General features: G+C 39.4%; 2 protein-coding genes across 2 annotated transcripts; both read right to left on the minus strand.

Moving 5' to 3' along the window:
- Nucleotides 1-250: 250 nt before the first annotated feature.
- On the minus strand, nt 251-4608 carry LOC116859095 (sperm-associated acrosin inhibitor-like). Its single transcript, XM_032844111.1, has 4 exons — nt 4498-4608; nt 3184-3221; nt 2127-2245; nt 251-541 (listed from the first exon to the last, which is right to left on the minus strand). The coding sequence occupies exons 1-4, from the start codon at nt 4562-4564 to the stop codon at nt 505-507; spliced, it is 261 nt and encodes an 86-aa protein (XP_032700002.1). The 5' UTR covers nt 4565-4608; the 3' UTR covers nt 251-504.
- Nucleotides 4609-5870: 1262 nt separating this feature from the next.
- MARCOL (MARCO like) lies at nt 5871-18550 on the minus strand. The gene is made up of 4 exons (XM_032851238.1): nt 18502-18550; nt 13941-14554; nt 11540-11661; nt 5871-6009 (listed from the first exon to the last, which is right to left on the minus strand). Exons 1-4 carry the CDS (start codon nt 18548-18550, stop codon nt 5871-5873), a joined length of 924 nt encoding a protein of 307 aa, XP_032707129.1.
- Nucleotides 18551-18660: the final 110 nt, after the last annotated feature.

Below are 18660 nucleotides of genomic sequence, written 5' to 3' on the forward strand. Positions count from 1 at the left end.
CACCCCTTTCCTTGGAAAATTTGATTGTTTAGGATGGAACAGACCCAAGAATCTGCACTTTTGTTAAACATCCCAGTAACATATTACTTGTTTGCCTCTGAATATATTGCTTTGATTATCCTTGCCCAAAGTATGCACATCTCTTAACTCACTACCCAGTTAAAGAAAGGGTATTTTGATAAAGATGACAACAATTTAACATTTTAATGAATGAAATATTTATTATTTTAAATCACATTACTTTTCATGTTATCAAACATGCAATCAAGACATTAGTGTTTCAAATTACCATTGAGTAATTGAACATAGAGAATTAAAAAACCTGAAATCACAGGAACTTTGAGTTGGAAAAAAATTTTCAAATTCCCTATATTTTGTCTTCTGTTCATAGGATGTACCTGGCCATCTATGAATTTCAGGCTCTGATCGAGAATATTCTAATTGTCTGTGGACTATACCACAAAATGTGATGACACATTCATTGAAGGGCTGTTCGATCAATATTCAACAAGAACCAAAATGTGAAAAATATATATGAGCCCTGTAGAGAAAGCAAGAGAGAGAGAGAGAAAAGGAAATTAAAGAGTTATAGGGAAGAAATAAAGTGTGCTACATTTTAAAAAAGTTAAGAAAGATGTTAGTTGAAAACCCGGTGAAATCCAAATGAATTCTATAGGTTAGTTAATAGTGGTATACCAATGTTAATTTCTTAGGTTTGAGATATGTGCCAGGGTACTATAAGGTGGTAACCTTAGCGGAAACTGGATAAAGGACATGGAAAATTGGTACTATCTCTTAAGTTTTTCCGAAAGTCAAAAGTTATTTTAAGGGGCGCCTGGGTGGCTCAGTGGGTTAAAGCCTCTGCCTTCGGCTCAGGTCCTGATCCCAGGATCCTGGGATCGAGCCCCGCATCGGGCTCTCTGCTCAGTGGGGAGCCTGCTTCCTCCTCTCTCTCTCTCTGCCTGCTTCTCTACCTACTTGTGATCTCCGTCTGTCAAATAAATAAATAAAATCTTTAAAAAAAAAGTTATTTTAAAATAAAAATTTTATTTAAAAACATGATCCTTTAAACCCCTGGCTCATCTCACTGTAGACAATAAATTCACTGCTATAAATTTGATCATTGCCTGCACAAATTGGATCCATTTCTGTGGTGCAGAAATGTAGATAGTATGCATGGAGAATACAGTTTGGATGGATACATGACGATATCAAAGCGCTTCTCAACAGGGAGGATCTGAAGGTGGCGCATGGTGGGGAGGCTGTCCTCCACTGTGGAAGCAGTTGGGCTCAGCTTGCTCCTCGGGTGTGGCTCATGTCCTTGTGCCCTACTCATCCCCTGTCGGGCTACATGACTCTTCCCACGTGCTCGGTTCTGACTCAGTATTGGGACGCACCCCAATCTGAGAGAGGAGTTATTGGAGATGGTCTTAATGGCTCTCTAGAAACAGAGGCCAATTTGGGGGATTCAATGTGCAAGGATTTGTGAAAGGAAACACCTGTGAGAGAAAATGAGGAAGGAGGTGGGAAGGCTGGCCAGAGAGTTAGACTGCAAACTCCTTCAGAGTGAAGGGGACAGGAAGGGAGATTTGATGGGAGTACTCAAGAATGCCCTGCTGCCCACGGAGGATATCTGGAGACTGTCATGGAGGTTATAAGACAAACTAAACCATCAGAGGAGTTCCTTTCTAGCACAAATGGGCCCATTATGATGGATTTCAAATTGCAGAGGTCAGTTCAGATTCATGCATGAGTAGGCCCTCTGCAAACAGAGGTCTGCAGGGGTCAGGATCATGGCCACCATGGAGAACTATCATTCTGCATCAGGGCTGAGGCATTATGTCACACTGGTTGCTAGTCTGCCCTTAGTAATTCACAATTAAGTTCAATGAATTGATTTCTGCCTTTGCACAGTATCAAGCAAAATTACAGTGAGAGCTCAAACACAAAACGACTTTCAGAAACAGGAACTTTGGGGAAAGGTGCAAGCGTGGCCCCTAAGTTTTTACAGACATCTTACCATTACCATCTATTGTGCTGAGGTTATCTATAACACAGATTTTGCCATCACTTTGTAATAGTTTCTCATACTTTTGAAGAATAAAAATGGACTATTGTGTGCTTACCCCCTTCCCCTGCAGAAAACACATGGGTTGCTATAAGTTCTTCCATTGCTTGCACAGACTGGATCCCATTCTCTGGTGCAGTACTTATTCCCAGATGGAAATTGTGTACAGTCCACCATCTCAACAGAGAGACAACAAAATTCGTCAGGGAATGAAACTCTAGAATTTTCTTGAATCTCCCTCTGAAATGCTACGTGTCAAACTGGAAAAATATAGTCTATATGTAGTTGTAAAAGGTAGTATCTATAACATTAACACCTAGAAAACGAACACATATGTCCCTTAAAAAATAAGACATTATAAAAACGTCTTTACAAACCTGCTATTACTTTGTAAAAGGTCACAGAACTAGCTGTGTTTTTCTAATTTGATGACCACCATCCTCACTTCCCTTCACATCTTTCTACTTCCAAACTCGAAAAGAAATTATAAAGCTGAAGTTTTTCTGTTTATCATTCCCTTAGCTTTTCTGATAATTTCACAATGTATATGTGTGTGTGTCTGTGTATAAACATATAGATATAAATGCAATTTGTTTGGTGTTGACAGTATTGGTAATCTCCATAAATAAACAATATATATGCATGCTTATATTATCTGCTTCTGAAATTTCCCTGTGACTCTGTTTATTCAGATACTCAAATAGGTACTTTAATTTTCACCTCTCTGTGTATATATGGAAATTATCATATTCTATCCATCCTTGAAGTGTGTATTTTTGTTGGTTCACTTTTCCTTTTGTTTGGCTAAAATGAACACTTCTACTATAAACACCATATGACCTCTCTCAGATGTTTGAATGACATATTTGTGCCCTTTAACTACATTTTTGTGTAATGGGATATGTACATTTTTATGTTGTCTAGATAATGACAAATGGTTTTTTAAGGCTGTTATGTTTCTATTCCTTGACTTTAGTGTAAGAATACCACTGTTTTGTTGTAATTTTTGAAAGATTTCTCTGTTGTACATTTGTTTGATAAATTCCACTGTTAAAATTTACAATAAAATAAGCCAAGTATTTTATTTTTTCCAACTTCCATCATTATTGACTTACCGTAGGCTCGGTTGTAGTCGGAGGTCCGAAAGATGTCTCTGCAACCAACAGATTGATGTAATCATTAAAAGTGAAGATGAGGAAGAGGAGGAGGAGAAGAAGGAGAGAAAGGAAGAAAGAAGGAGGAGGAGGAGGAGGGGGAGGGATGAGGGAGGAGATGAGAGATGAAGAGAAGGAGTAGGATAGGGAGGAGTAGGAAGAATGGTCTTTTTGGTAAATGGAACCCATCTCTTAATAAACCTATGGGAATTGTTCCTCAACACTTGGCAAGTAATGAGGTGGGGCTTTGTGTCATTAACAAAACCAAACATTCACTGAATGCTATCAAATTTGGAAATATTTTGAAATCCCAATTATTCTCACTCTGTGAAATATAATTTGATGTATAATTTTTAATCATCCCTAATGCCCTTCTTTGAAGATAGGCTCTTTTTTTTCTCCTTCTTTTTGTAGATGAGACATCTAAAACTGAGAAGACCATGCTTTCGAGCATGTCGCTTACATATGAAGAAATCAATTAGCACTTAAAGAATCAGTTCCCTAATCTAAATGGGAAGATCTATCCAATACAATGCAGATGACTTATTCTGCAGTTCATGGTCCCCCTTCAGCTCTAAGAAAGATAACTTTTGCCAGAGGAGTCAACGTGTCTTTCCTTCGAGGCCTGTTTTTGGGACCTCACTGGGTGATCAAGAAGCCAGAATATTAACCAACAGCAGACCCAGAAGAGATCATTCCTCCCCATGGTTTGTATTTAACAACAATGGATTTGACCTCCAAAAAGGAAGAAAAAAAAAGGGCGGGAGATTTAAGTAATGTTCTTTAGTCACAGATGGACAAACAACGAAGTTCTGCTGCCCATTCTAACCCACTACTCTGTCTCCACTTGTCCAAAAAAGGAAATGAGAAAAAGCAATCCACTGATGCAATTTTAAAAAGACATTTGTGGGGCACCTGAGTGGCTCATTCAGTTAAGCAACTGACTCTTGATTTCAGCTCAGGTCAGATCTTAGGGTCCTGGGATTGAGCCCTGTGTCAGACTCCCCATTCAGCTGGGAGTCTGCTTAAGATCCCTTCCACCCCCCGCCCCGTGCCCCTCTCCCCCAGCTCAGGCATGCTCATTTGTTCTCTCTTCATTAAAACAAATAAATAAATCTCAAAGATACCCATACTATGCCTCTTATCACTTTACCAGTTTAGAGGCTGCAAAGGAGCTCCTCCATCCTGGATTGTTGCAGTGGCTTCCTGCATGTTCTAAGATATATTTCGCCTTGGACAGGAAATATCTCACCTTGAACTGGAAAACTTACTCACCAGAATAAAGAGGAAACACCAAGGCAATGATGAAAATAGCTTTGATCCACGGTGAGAGGAGAGACATTTTATCAAGTCTGTGGAAAGAAATTTTGGTGTGTTTAGAACACATGGCACATGGACAAATTTTCTGTTTCCAGATGAGGGTTTTTGACTGGCAAAGTCCAAAATCCTAGAGTGCTTAACAGATAACTAATTAAAGTAGACCACATATTCTTATTTTTCTTCCCTCAGCTCTCAGATTCAATAGGACATATATATGAACAAAAGGGCTCCTAGAGATGTGAGAGTAATCCCAAGATAAGTCCTCTCAGCACATTCAAGAAGGAGCTGCTCATTCTCCCAGGCTTGGCACAGCTCACAAGGAGCCTGGCTGCACAGAAGGAAATAGGCCCTTTGGAGGCCCCGTTTTGCCACAGAACACAGAAATGGTTATTTCTGGAAGGAGTGACCTTGAGCAGTCCTCACAGTGATGCTCTGTGCCAGGGCCACCTTTGTGACAGTCCTCCTCACTGACCTGAGACAGAGATGGCAGTGGAGAGAGTGAGGCCTTCAGCTTTAGGGACCGACTCTGTCTGTTTTGCTCATCTGTCTCTCTTGGTCACTCCCACCCAGCAGAGGCGCCTCCTTTACTGGCCTATTGGTGGGGAACCTGATGGCACAAAACAGATGATCGGCAGCAGACAAGAAGCTGAGGTATCATGTGCTATGTGTAGAAAAGATGTCCCAGTTTTTCTCTCAGGGGGAGGCTGGGGACAATTTGATCCGATGAGTACAGAAGAATGAGATGGGAGAGCGTAATCAGGGTAACTATAGATCCTAAGATAGGGAAAATGTATGTAAGCTTTCCAAGCTATTGAGTTGGAAAGGACAAGAGAATCAAAACCAGCCAAGAAGAGCAGTTCGCTGAAGTGTAATTAGATACAGGCCTAGACCCTGGGCTTCACAACGCCGGAGCAGAGACTCAATCGGAGATTTCTTTTAGATTGAAACTCTCCTTACAGTTTCAATGTCAACTTTTTGTTTTGAGATAATTATAGGTTCAATGTAGTTGTAAGAAATGACACAGAGCCCTCCGGCATCCCTGAGCCAGTTTCTCCCACTGGGAGCATCTTGTAAAACTGGAGGGCAGGGGCGCCTGGGTGGCTCAGTGGGTTAAAGCCTCTGCCTTTGGCTCAGGTCATGATCCCAGGGTCCTGGGATCGAGTCCCGCATCGGGCTCTCTGCTCAGCAGGGAGCCTGTTTCCTCCTCTCTCTCTGCCTGCTTCTCTGCCTACTTGTGATCTCTGTCTGTCAAATAAATAAATAAATATCTTTAAAAACAAAAACAAAACAAAACAAAAACTAGAGGGCAAATTCCCAGCCAGGAATTGCTATGAGCAGGAGACCTCTGGTCCGTGTCCGCTCTCACTACCAAGATTGTGCATCAGTTGTTTGTACACGAAGCCTGGGGAGTGGTATGTTGGAAAAACTCCCAGGTGGGTGTCAGTGTAGCCAACTTTGGAACCTAGCCTAAAAGATAGTAGGCATGAGAGAGACCAACTCACGGTGTTAATCCTTCCTTGATACATATGTGCATCCAATCATCATGCTGTATGGCTGTAATTTACAGAATGTTATATGTCAATTCCATCTCAATAAACCTGGAAAAAACTAAAGAAGACTCACAGAAATGAGACTGAGACCACATGGGGCAATGTCTTAAGTTAAATAGGCGGGTGACATTAGAGGCTTTGAAGAAGGGTAAGGTATCATCAATCATTGTCTCCCTAATTAACTAACCTCCTTCATAGTCTGATATCTGGAGTTTGGGCAATTGAAAGACTTGATTTCGAGTCTCATCTACCACTGAATGACACATTGACAAAATGTTCGATATTCTAATATATAACTTCTTTATTTTAAATGTGGGCATAACAATTCCTGTGTCTTAGATGTCAGGGATAAAATAGAAACACAGTTTGCATTCACAGTTGAGTGGTGGGCTTACCTTTGCTGCCCTAATGTAACTTGCCTTTGACCAGCAGTGGGAACAGCTAGGACTCAGGTGGGAAACTCGGAGGGTAGCACAGTTCAACTCCAATTTAATGGAAGAATACAAAATCTGATGAGTGCAGAAAGCGCTCCATTATTCTAGTTCAGTGAATATTATTCCTAGAGGAACTCTTGGAATTATTGACAGACACTATCAGAGGCTTCTGTAGCAGATCTGTTCTTCTGATGCAGGACATTTGAGGAAAAAGAAAACTGAAGTCTTGAGTTGAAATTACTGAGAAGCCCTCCATAGTTCCCACCCTAGACTTCTCCTCTTGTTTGTTCTCACCAGTAGAGACTACGAGCAGGAGAGGCAGCCTATGAACCCCAGCTGGCCACATGCATTTTTGTTTTCTGTTTTTTAAATTATTCGGCACAAGGGATGTTTACATGTGTGAGTTGAAAGTTTCATGAAGAAAAAAATGAAGATATTATTCAACTTGCCTCCAAGGAAAGATAAGAAGACTGCATCTTTCAAATAATAGCGATATTAAGAGAGAAGGAAGGAAAAAAATGAAAAGTGCTACTTCTAAAAAATGAGAAGTGCCCCAGTGCCGCTGCCCCATCAATTGTGGGCAAAGAAATCCGCCATTTCGGACAATAACAGTAAGCTACCCGAATTTTGCCTGAACATGTAAAACACCAGCTGGACTGATACATGAACTTCTCCCGGGTCATTGAATAATGTGTGTGTATGGTTTTTTAAACTTCATACTGTTGAAAAGAGAATAAGAGAAGTCCACATTTACCAGTATTTCATGAAAGACTGAATTCTTCCAGTTCACCACCTGTTTCAGAAGAAACCAAAGGGATTTGATGCCATATGCCATACTTTTGAAAGATGTCTCAGAGGATACCTGGGAGGCTCACTTGGTTAAGTGTCTAGCTCTTGATTTTGGCTCAGGTCATGATATCAGGGTTGTGAGATCAAGCCCCACATTGGGCTCTGCTCTGAGCTTGGAGCTTGCTTGGGATCCTCTCCCTTTCTCCCTCTGCCCCTCCTTGCGCTCATTTGCTCTTTCTCTCTCTCTCTCTCTCTCCTAAAGTGGTGGGGTGCGGGTGGGGGGAGGGAAGATGTCTCAGGCAATAACCAAAGAGCAGAATTTGCTGATATAACACCCAGTGCTCATCACAAGTGCCCTCCTTAACCCCCTCATCCATTTAACCCATCCCTCACCCACTTCCCTTCCAGCAACCCTCAGTTTGTTCACTCTAGTTAAGAGTCTCTTTTACGGTTTGCCTCCCTCTCTCTTTTTTCCCCCTATGTTCATGTGTTTGTTTCTTAAATTTCACATATGAATGAAATCATACGGTATTTGTCTTTTTTCTGACTGACTGATTTTGCTTAGCTCAATACACTGTAGATCCATCCACGTTGTTGCAAATGGCAAGATTTCACTCTTTTTGATGGCTGAGTAATATTCCGTTGTAGACATACACCCCAACTTCTTTCTCCATTCATCTGTTGATGGACATTTGGGCTCTTTCCATAATTTTTCTATTGTTGATAAGGAAAGCCATCTTATACACGAAAGCCACCAAAACCTAACACAGATTGTCCCTTCAAGAAGTAAGGGCAGGGGCGCCTGAGTGGCTCAGTGGGTTAAAGCCTCTGCCTTCAGCTCAGGTCATGATTCGAGGGTCCTGGGATCAAGCCCCGCATTGGGCTCTCTGCTCAGCAGGGAGCCTGCTTCCTCCTCCTCTCTCTCTCTGCCTGCCTCTCTGCCTACTTGTGATCTCTGTCAAATAAATAAATAAAATCTTAAAAAAAAAGAGTAAGGGCAAAGGACAGCTGTGACCGTCTTGTTCGCTCTTGCCACCTCAGCTAGCTTCACTATGCTGAGAAATCTCCTCTAAAGATCTTTGTATCTCTAAAGAAACTAGATGTAAGAGAAATGTTAACGATAAGGCACTGGAGTTCCTTTTGTCCTGCCCAGATTTTGAGAACTTGCCTTCTACAGATGTCATCAAAGCTATTCAAGCAGCATAGAGTAGGGGAATGTTTTTGATCCAATAGGCACACATGAATGGGGAGGGGAGAAAATGATGTGTAGTTAGTTATAGTTATGTACAATCTGTTCAAGCAAGGGAGTTTTACAGGCTCCAAGAAACTAGGATAAGAAACCAAGACTTTTGGAATCTGTAATCGCTAAATACGACCAGAACCTCAGTATTTTAAATAATTGCTAGATATGAGAATCACTGAGGAGCTTTATAATGACATCTGGGTTCATTCCCTGAGATGGTGATTCGATTGTTCTACATTAGACCCTGGGCATTGGTATTTTGAGGGGGGGTGTTTACAAGTAACCAAGATAAATGTGCAGCTCCAGTGGGGGTGGGTAACAGAACAAGGGATGTAGAATTACCTCTGGGACTTCATTCCAACCATTTCCCACCATTCCAAACCAGAGCTTTTGTATTTAATAAAAAAATTTTATAAACTGCTCTGCCATGAGTTTTATTTACTTAATATCTGAGGAGCTTATTTTAATGTCATTTTATATAAATTAGTTTATTCTTTTGCAAAACACTGTATGATGCTTCTAGCATTATGTAAGTATTAATTTAAGCACATTTATTAATGGGGATTTATTTATTTCACTCCTGCTCAGAATGATCTAATTTTTTCCATGGCCTCTAGAAGGAAATAAAAGTCTTTTAAATATCATGAAAATTGGTCATACAACTGGCTCTGGCCTGAATTTTTTGGTGCTTCTGTAATTACTGTCAGATCCCAGAAAAGATGTACCATATCACAGAACCCATGCCCCTTATGGGTCAAGGGCTTTTTTCATATTATTTACTTGCCTGAAAATTTTTGTCCCCTTTCTTCTGTATATGGTAAAGAAGGATTTTTCCTACTCTCTTTCTCTTCCCTATTCCTGTGTCTTTCTGAATGTATCTTCCTATGTCCTTTTACTAGGAAGTAAACTTTTATGGAGCTGGTTCATTCATTTCTCATCAGCTGTGGCAAGACTGTAGGCCTTGTATAAGAGGTTGCCTCTTTACCCTACCCAGCCTGGACTGTCATTTGCTCCCAGATAGCTCTTATCAAATAGCCCTGAGAAATAGAAAGATTCAGGTGGTTGGAAGTGGTAGAGTTGATACTGTACAAGGTAATCTTCAGGTAGCAGTCTAGGGATTGGGACTCTTCAGGACAACAGTGATAGGGATAATGTAGAACAATGGATCACACTGAAGTCTCTTTCAGTCTTTGGGATTTTTTCTAGCTATCCTCAAGAGACTTAATCAGGGAGTAGCGATGTCATAGGGAAGATGGTACCATTTATAAATAAGTCAGGGGGATATAATCTAGGCAGCTAAATATATTTACCTAAGCCTGGACAATTTCTTTCTTTTTTTTTTTTTTTAAAGATTTTATTTATTTATTTGACAGACAGAGATCACAAGTAGGCAGAGAGAGAGAGAGGTAGGTAGAGAGAGAGAGAAGAGGAAGCAGGCTCCCCGCCGAGCAGAGAGCCCTATGCGGGGCTCGATCCCAGAATCCTGAGATCATGACCTGAGCCGAAGGCAGAGGCTTTAACCCACTGAGCCACCCAGGTGTCCCAGCCCTGGACAATTTCTTATCTAAGGGGACTCTTTAGCTAAAATTTCTATCTCTATCCCTTGAAAATCAATGCCTTTAATTTTTTGAAGTGTTCATAAACACTGAACTTAAAGTAAAACTAATTATTATTTTTAAAAAACTTTTCACCTATTTTTCTCACTCTAGCCCTCATGTTAGGCAAAAAAATCAATTGTGTTTTATACCTGCAAGTTTGGGGAAAGTCTAGAAAGCAAATAATCCCAGAAATCAGTAGCAACTCTGGAACTGACTTTATTTGTAGTGGAACAAATTTGAAAATAATGTAAGATCCATCATATGAGTAAGACTCTTGCTGACTTCAGTGGAACGCCTGAGGAGATCCATTTCTTAAAAGAAATGAAAATAAATTTTGAGGTTCCAGGTAATTTGGTTGCTGTCAATGCTTAGCATTTCCCTTCATGATTCAGATTCAGTTTTCCATTACTCATCCTGCAATCAAGTTAATGAAAGAAATTAAGGATCAAGAAGTTGTGACACCAACACAGAGAGCAAATGAGATTATTTAAAAATCACATGGGAAAGAGCAGGTCTAAGCTTTGGCTCACCTGTTTCACACTGAGTGCTCTGAGAAAATGTGACTATGTGCCAGTCCTTCCTTGACCCTGGGCCATGTGACTTAAGTATAAAATGAGAAAACAAGGGTCTCGTGTTTCTTCCTGCTCTAACTTTTATAGCTCTAGGGCATGCTTACCTTTAACATTTATTTATTTCTGCAGGAATGATTTATTGAGCCTTTAATACATCAACTATCAAAAACAAGAGAGGTATAATTTTTACCTCATTACTATCTTTATGGCTGAACCTTCATTGATTTTGAAAACTGAGTCATGTAACTCTTTCTTAGCCACGTGTTCTCATTTTAAGCAGCCTTATAATCATCATGTTTTGTGTGGATGGACAAGCGTGCCACCCTTAAATGTTTGCCTGGATCACCGAATCCATTCTCTAATACTGTTATTTAAATTAAAAATACGTTTTAATAGTCAAGATTAAGTAATCCATGAGATTCACAGTCCTGTTTATCCTCTGATACATTGTGTTTGCTGTCTTCAACTACAAGAAAAGCTCCATGGAAGCAGGAAGTAATTCTGTGTGTTTTGCTCACCACCTTCCCTCCACACAAGCAATGCCTGGTATATAGTGGAAGTTTAATAAATATTTGGTAAATGAATGACTCAATAATCAATTTATTCCTACTTCAAAAGCTGAATGTAGCACATTCTCTCAGAAAATGCCTGAATTTACTGTTTCAGGGTTCAGTACCTTTCATTTTTCCTTGGACAAAACACCCAAGGCACTATTGAGAGAAAACTACAGAGACACAGAGAAAAATGTTCTTTTACCCCCTTTTGATCACAATAATACTTCCCGATAGAAAGACACAAAGAGTCATCTTACCTTTTGGCTTCATTGAATACACAGCGGTTCCCATAGGTTTTTCCATCAGAACCACAGACTGGCTTGTAGACAGATGGACATTTTGTATTTCCAGCTGGGTTCTTGCTGCTGGTTTTTCCAGTCTGCAGTAACGTGAAAGACCAATAGACAAATAAAGGGAACTCGATTTAATTCTGATATTGTAGTTAAACCAGGAGTTCTTGCTAATTAATTATTGATTAAGTATTGCTCTAAAGCAATAATTTTGTTAATCCTTTTATTTTAATTTAAATTACACAACAAAACTGAAAAAAGAGTAGATTTTCTCTGTTGCATAATCACAGGCATACAGTATATTTAATTGACAAGCCCCAGACCAGATATGGATTAAATACCCAAGTTGGGGAGCAGACCCTGAATTAATGCAGCTCCAGAGCCCCTCCTCTTATTACACATCAGACTGCCCCACTTTAATTCCTTGTAGGCAAGTCTTCCCTTGCCTGAGAAAACAATAATTATGGAAAAGTCATACTGGCAAATAACATATGTGGTTGTATATATTTTTTAGAGATTTATTTATTTATTTGAAAGAGAGAAAGAGCGTGCACGAGAGTGTGGGGAGGGGCAGAGGGAGAGAATCTCAAGCACACTTCCCCGTGAGCAGGGCTCCATCTCACAGACCCTGTGATCATGGACTGAACTGAAATAGAGTCAGACACTTAACTGACGGACACATAGGCATTCCACATGTGGTCTTCACTTACAGAAACTTTCTTTCATCTTATGGCATGAAAGAAAATGAGGCAGGAGGTAGGATTTGCAGAGTTAAGTACTACCTGAGGCACTAGCTTAGAAGGGAGTTACAGAATGACAGAAGCCTGTGAACAGTAAGGAGCTCTGACAGCAGATGAGAACAGAGACACTAAATGAAATTGTGAGGATCTTCAGCAGGAGGCTTCGTCTTCTTAGGACCAAGGAAGGTGAACCTCTAGCTTAGTCTTTTCTGACTCAACCTCCATTTTCATTTCAATCCATCTCTCTCTTTCACACATGCTCTGAGATGGACAGGGTTAGCACACCTGTTTCCAAAAAGAATGTGACATTGGGAAAGCTTAAGTGACACTGTAAACGCTCAGAAACATGCTGGTGGTGAGAGTAAGATCCGGATGGTGGGAGCGTCCCTGGAAGATCACTACTTCATTCCGGCCTAGACATAAGGACCGAGAGGGACAGGCAATTTTCATTAGAAAGGGTGCCGAGTGAGGAATGACAAATCTGAGGTAAAAAATGAAATTCCCATTAAGATCATGAGATTGAGGGCGTGCTCTACCAAACTGTTTTGGATGGAGTAAGTGGAGTGCCCAGGATCATTGCTGAATGGAAATAGGAGGCTGGCAGTTGGGAGAGAGAGAAACTGGCAAGTAAACCAGAAGCACAGCAGGATTCAGAGGCAACACAGGAGTCATGGATGTACAGCTGTTTGCAATGATGTCTCACAAACATCATCATTCACTCGTCTGACAAGCAGTCCAAGAGAACATATTGTATGCCTGTCTTGTTTTAGAATTTAGGGACACAGATTTAAAAAGAAATGGTACTTTCTTTAGAGGGGTTCACGTTCCAACTGAACATACAGACAATCAATTACAAAGCAATATGGTACATTCTATGAGAAAGGATATCATCGATATTTGGAATACAACTGTAGAACATCAAAGGGTTCTGTAAAATGTGGATGATGTATGACCAAGAGTGACATGAAATGTCCAATCATAACCAATTATGACATGGGTTCCAATCATTAAAAAATCCTAAATGCCATGCTCAGGAGTTTGGGTCTTATCTTCTAGGCAGTATGGTGCCACCGAAGAATCTCTAGCTGGGCAGTGATAGGACAGATGAGATTTGTGATTTAGAAATGAACCTTGAATGTCTTGTAGATTATGGATGGGACGGAGAAAGGCATGAACGTTAAATCTGGTGGGGATAGGAACTCAGTTCACGGAGGCCTGACCTTGTCCAGCATAGGTAGAAAGCCTGGTGTGGAAGTAGAAGGGAATGAGAAATGGAATGGAGAAGGATGACTCATCAATGATCATAGATGTATATGGAAATGGCCACCTCCAGATTCTTCCTCATTTTGTTGAATCACTATCACCACAAAGTATCTCTCATTAGTACAGTATATTTTGTTAACTATTTCAAGTCTTGGAAAATAGAATGGCTGAGGTAAGTTTTTGTTTGTTTGTTTCTTTGGTTTTTTTTTTTTTTTTTGCTAGGCAGGGAGCCTGATGTGGGACTCCATCCTGGGATTCCAGGATCATGAACTGAGCCGAAGGCAGTCGCTTAACCAACTGAGCAACCCAGGCGCCCTGGCTGAGGTAAGTTAGGAGAGGGAAAAAACAAAGAGATGAACACTAACCTCAATCTCCATTATACTGGCATTCAAAGGGTTGCCTACATTTTTTCTTTCTTCTTGATTGTAAAAAGACCTTGGTTTCCCTTGTTGGCTAGACCATCCTGGTCTTCTTTGTGGGTCAGATGACATTGAACCCCCTTGCTGGCTAGATGACCCTGTACCCCCCTGCTGGCTGGATGATCCTGGCTTCCCTTGCTGGCCAGATGACCCTGGATACCCTTGCTGGCCGGATGACCCTGGACGCCCTTGCTGGTTGGATGACCCTGGATGCCCTTGCTGGCTAGAAGATCCTGGTTTTCCTTGTTCATTAGAAGCTTCAGCATTCTCTTTTGGATTAGAGCCTCCTGAATTCCCTTGCAGACTCCCAGGCTGATTGAGAATTCCTGGCCTTTCTTGCTTATTAAAATTCCCTGGTTTCCCTGGCTGGTTAGAATACCCTGTTTGTCCTTGCAGGCTAAATGTTGCTTGCTTTCCTTGTGTGTTGCTACCTCCTTGCTGATTAGATTCCTGTTGTTCTCCTCGATGGTTAGCTTCATTTTTTCTTTCAAGAATAAATGCAGGTTCTGGACCCTCCTGTGGCTTAAAAACATTTGTTTTCAAAATCTGGGTTGAAGACACTGGAATGATACCATAAGCACAAAAGTAAAATAATGTTATTTAACTTCAACAATTCAAAATCAACAGCATTCATCCCAGAGGTAGTACGTATTTCACGCCTCTTTGATTGTTTTTAACCAAACCTCAAGACAGAAGCTTTGCATAACTTCTCATAACCTTAATGTTTTGATTCCTCCATTTTTTTTCTTAACTGTATCATGGGTCCAAAAAAATCATGGGTCCAAACCAGTCTGTCCCATTTTAAATCAGTCTGAATTACTTGAGCTGAATTATCCATGTTTCATACTACAAATTCCTTTTAATGATTTCCTGATTAATCAAACAGACTCTGAGTTATGACCATTATCAACTTTCTCTCCATCACAGAACCCTTTCCTTTATTCCTAGCCTCATGCTACAGAACACACTATCATCAATTTTCCAGACATAAGTCCTGCCAGGCCGGCATGAGCCCTCTTTACATATTCTTTTCTCCATCTCCATATATGCTTTCTGTAGCTGTTTTCTTCCCCTCTTGCCTCTGTTCTGAAGGCAGTGATTCCCTTCTTTTTCAGAACATCAGCTTTATGTCCACTATTTCCCACAAGGGCCATAGCATCAATCAATCAGCCCTACTCCCTGGTGGTTACTTGTTTCTTTCTTTTGTGCTCAAACTACTGGAGGAGGTGGTAGATATTACGTGACTATTTCTTTTTTATTTTTGTGACTGTTTCTTAATACCTACGTATCTTAGCTCTTCTACTCCATCTCTCAAATTGATTTTGGAAGTTTATCCATCACTATATACATATATATATCTTATACATATATATACACACACATATACACATCATATATATATGTAAGATAAAAATATATATGTATATTTGATAAATAGATATATGTTTGGAATAGAACTTGAATAAATTATATATAAATATAGTATATATATTTAATATACATATTATATAATGTAATATATTATAATATATGATACAATATATGATATATATTATGTCATATATTAAAATATAAAATATGTGACATATAATATATAACATATATTATATATTACATTATATAATATGTATATTAAATATATACTAAATTTATATATATATAAAATTTATTCAAATTCTATTCCAAAATAAGCAGGGATTAGACAACGATCCATAAGCAATCCATAAATGAGTGGAATGGCTTTCTAGTTGTTGAGTGCAATGGAATTCTGTTGGGTCTTATGTTTCTTGTCCTTGGTTTGGTACAAAAGTGTTTCTTTTTGGCTTCCTCACCTTTTCTGTTTAATGGCTCTCTGTTCCCCCTTTCTTTTTCAACTGGGGTTTCCTCAAAAGCTGTCTTCAGGCTTGGTTGTTTTTCTTCACAGGCTTCCTTGGTAATTTTTTCAATGTATATTTCCACAAGCGTACACACTTGTACCTTCAGGTAAACTTGACTAAAATCAAATGCCTTGTTGATTATCATCCATTGAGCATGCAATGGTATACCATATTGTTGGTGGTTAAGCTCTTACCCAGGTCAGGAGCTTGGCACTCAGGAACATGGCTTACTAACTGGTGGTATAGTGTGGGCTGGAGTATGTGGGTATGATATAGCCATTCTTTCAATCTACCAAAAAGTATATTTGAAGAGTCCATTACTATGCTGGAACTATAGTAAGATCTAGACACACAGCCATGAATAAGACATTGTTGTTGTTGTTGTTTTTAAAGATTTTAGTTATTTATTTGACAGAGAGATATCACAAGTAGGCAGAGAGGCAGGCAGAGAAAGAGAGAGAGAGAGGGAAGCAGGCTCCCTGCTGAGCAGAGACACCCCCCCCCCCCCAATGTGGGGCTCGATCCCAGGACTCTGGGATCATGACCTGAGTTGAAGGCAGAGGCTTTAACCCACTGAGCCACCCAGGCACCCAAACAAGACATTGTTATTCTGCCTCAAAGAAGCTGGAAAGTCTAACAGTGGGTACAAACAAACAGACAGACATTTATAGTAGTATGATCAATGCTCTAAGGTGAGAAATAAATTAGACAATAGACCCAGAGTAAAGATTGGTGATAGTAGGGCATCATCTCTCCTTCCTGAAGGAGGTGACACATGAGAAGGATAGGCTATGATGTACTGTATGGGGACTAACATAACATAATAATAATAAAAAAGAAGGATAGGCTATAGCCAGAAAAACAGATAGGAAAATAATTATTTTCAGCAGTGAGATGAGTATAGGCATGAATTGTAAGAACCAAACAGTGTTCCTTAACAGGCACTAATTTTGAGAAGAAATCAACTAGGATAAAGAAGTGGATGAAATGGTAAAAACTACATCAGCTAACCTATTTTCTTTGTTACTTATGTTTGGTTTTTTAAAAGGCCATACAAGCAAATATGTTTAATTTCCAAGATATAAAAAGGTAAATAGTTAAAAATAACTTTCCCTTCCTTTCCTCTCCCAAAGCACCTTGGACAAAATTACATTTACTAGGTTCTTTGGCATTATTCCAGAGATGTTTTACATATTTACAAACATATTGGGGATATATTTTTCCACACACTTACTAGCACATTGTACACTGTTCTACTCCTTATTGTCTCCCTTGGCAGTACAGTGAGGTTTCTCTATATCAGTACGTATAGAGCAGTTTTATTATTTTCCCTAAGGGCTCCATATTATTTCATTTGTTCAATTTACCATAATTTATTTAAACGGTCTTCTGGCAATGAGTAGCTATGGTATTTCTCTCTTTTCCTAGTACAAACAATGATTTAATGAAAATCCAATTAAAATATCCTTGCTCACATGGCTAAATTTGTAAAGTAAAAACCGAGGGTGGAATTTTTGGGTAAAAAACAGAACTCAAATATCAGAATGTGGCTTAACCATGTTTTTTTTTTTTAAGTTAAACTTTCACAAAATAATTATCCTCACTTATTGTTTTGTATTTATCTCTTCTGATTTTACAAACTAAATATACTCTAGGCATTGCTTTATATTGTAACAGTCATATTCCTGACCCCTCTCTTTTCTTCACCTTCCAAATCCACAGAACCACCGCATCTGGTATTCGTGTACTTTCTTCCATCAACAAATGCCTACTTAGTACCTATGAAATGTCACCAGGCAAGGCACTGAAGTTCAAAAGAGATTTGGTACCTGCCGTTAAGGAACATGTATGTTCTAGAAGGGATTTTATTGATGTGCATTTTTCCTCCAAAACGTATATAATCCTAATAAATGCGTGTATAATATACCTCATTTCTCTGACACATATATTATAAAAATATAGAATGTCTGTGTCATTTATTATCTCGAGAAATTTACAACCCTAGCTGGAAATTGCATCTTTGAAAACAGACCATGTAACTGGATTGAAGTAAGGAATGGAGCTCAATGACAGGCACCAGAGAGCTCAAGTGATGGTAGCTAATATCAGTGCAAATGTATCCTTATGACGGCATCTAGGAATGGTTATTTACTTTCATTTTATAAATGAGAAAACAGAGATTAAAAAATTATGTTGAGTTGCCCCAAAAGACATAAATAGGAAATTGAAAAGCCAGGGTTAGAACCCATTTCTCTGTGACGACATAGCCCTAGATCATCACACAAAACTGTAATTTTTAGGGAATGTGAGCTTGAGAGTATTCACAAACTCTCATAACCCCTTTAGATTTCATTTTCTTTCTAGTGTAATGTATCGTATTTCCCATTCCCCTGCCTCTGCTTCTCTTTAGCAGCACAAAACCATTATTCCCTGTTGTCTTCCCTGTTGTCTTACCTTGTCCTTACTTTTATGCCTTTGGTCTATATTTATGCTGTTAATGACCCTCTTCCTTTTCTAGGTCTAATGGATATTTGTCACTTTAACATTTTCTGACAAAGTATTGCTAAGTCACTCAACGTTTCTAATTCTTTGAGAGTTGAAGGAAAGTCTTCTAATGTAACTTTTCTTACCTGAGAACATGGTCACGAACATGAGGGGGAGGAAAATGAAAGCCTTCATGTTAGAGTACACTGTTTCCGAAATCTTTGTTGAATGGAGGTAAGGGTAACTCTTCAGTAGATGCTTTCTGAGTAAACCATCCTGATCACCATCATGTTATATATCTGAAA

The sequence above is a fragment of the Lontra canadensis genome, unplaced genomic scaffold (assembly GCF_010015895.1).
Source record: "Lontra canadensis isolate GAN:19392208 unplaced genomic scaffold, GSC_riverotter_1.0 scaffold4, whole genome shotgun sequence".
Taxonomy (NCBI): Eukaryota; Metazoa; Chordata; class Mammalia; order Carnivora; family Mustelidae; genus Lontra; species Lontra canadensis.

Excerpts from the sequence above, each read along its gene's own strand:
- LOC116859095 (XM_032844111.1), bottom strand. The coding sequence starts at position 4,564 with ATGTCTCTCCTCTCACCGTGGATCAAAGCTATTTTCATCATTGCCTTG. Across the intron at positions 3,222-4,497 it reads GGTGTTTCCTCTTTATTCTG|AGACATCTTTCGGACCTCCG; the intron begins GTGAGTAAGTTT and ends TGTTGGTTGCAG. Across the intron at positions 2,246-3,183 it reads CGACTACAACCGAGCCTACG|ATGGTGGACTGTACACAATT; the intron begins GTAAGTCAATAA and ends CTCTCTGTTGAG.
- MARCOL (XM_032851238.1), bottom strand. The coding sequence starts at position 18,550 with ATGAAGGCTTTCATTTTCCTCCCCCTCATGTTCGTGACCATGTTCTCA. Across the intron at positions 11,662-13,940 it reads CCAGTATAATGGAGATTGAG|ACTGGAAAAACCAGCAGCAA; the intron begins GTTAGTGTTCAT and ends ACGTTACTGCAG. Across the intron at positions 6,010-11,539 it reads GTATTCAATGAAGCCAAAAG|GCTAGGTTCCAAAGTTGGCT; the intron begins GTAAGATGACTC and ends ACTATCTTTTAG.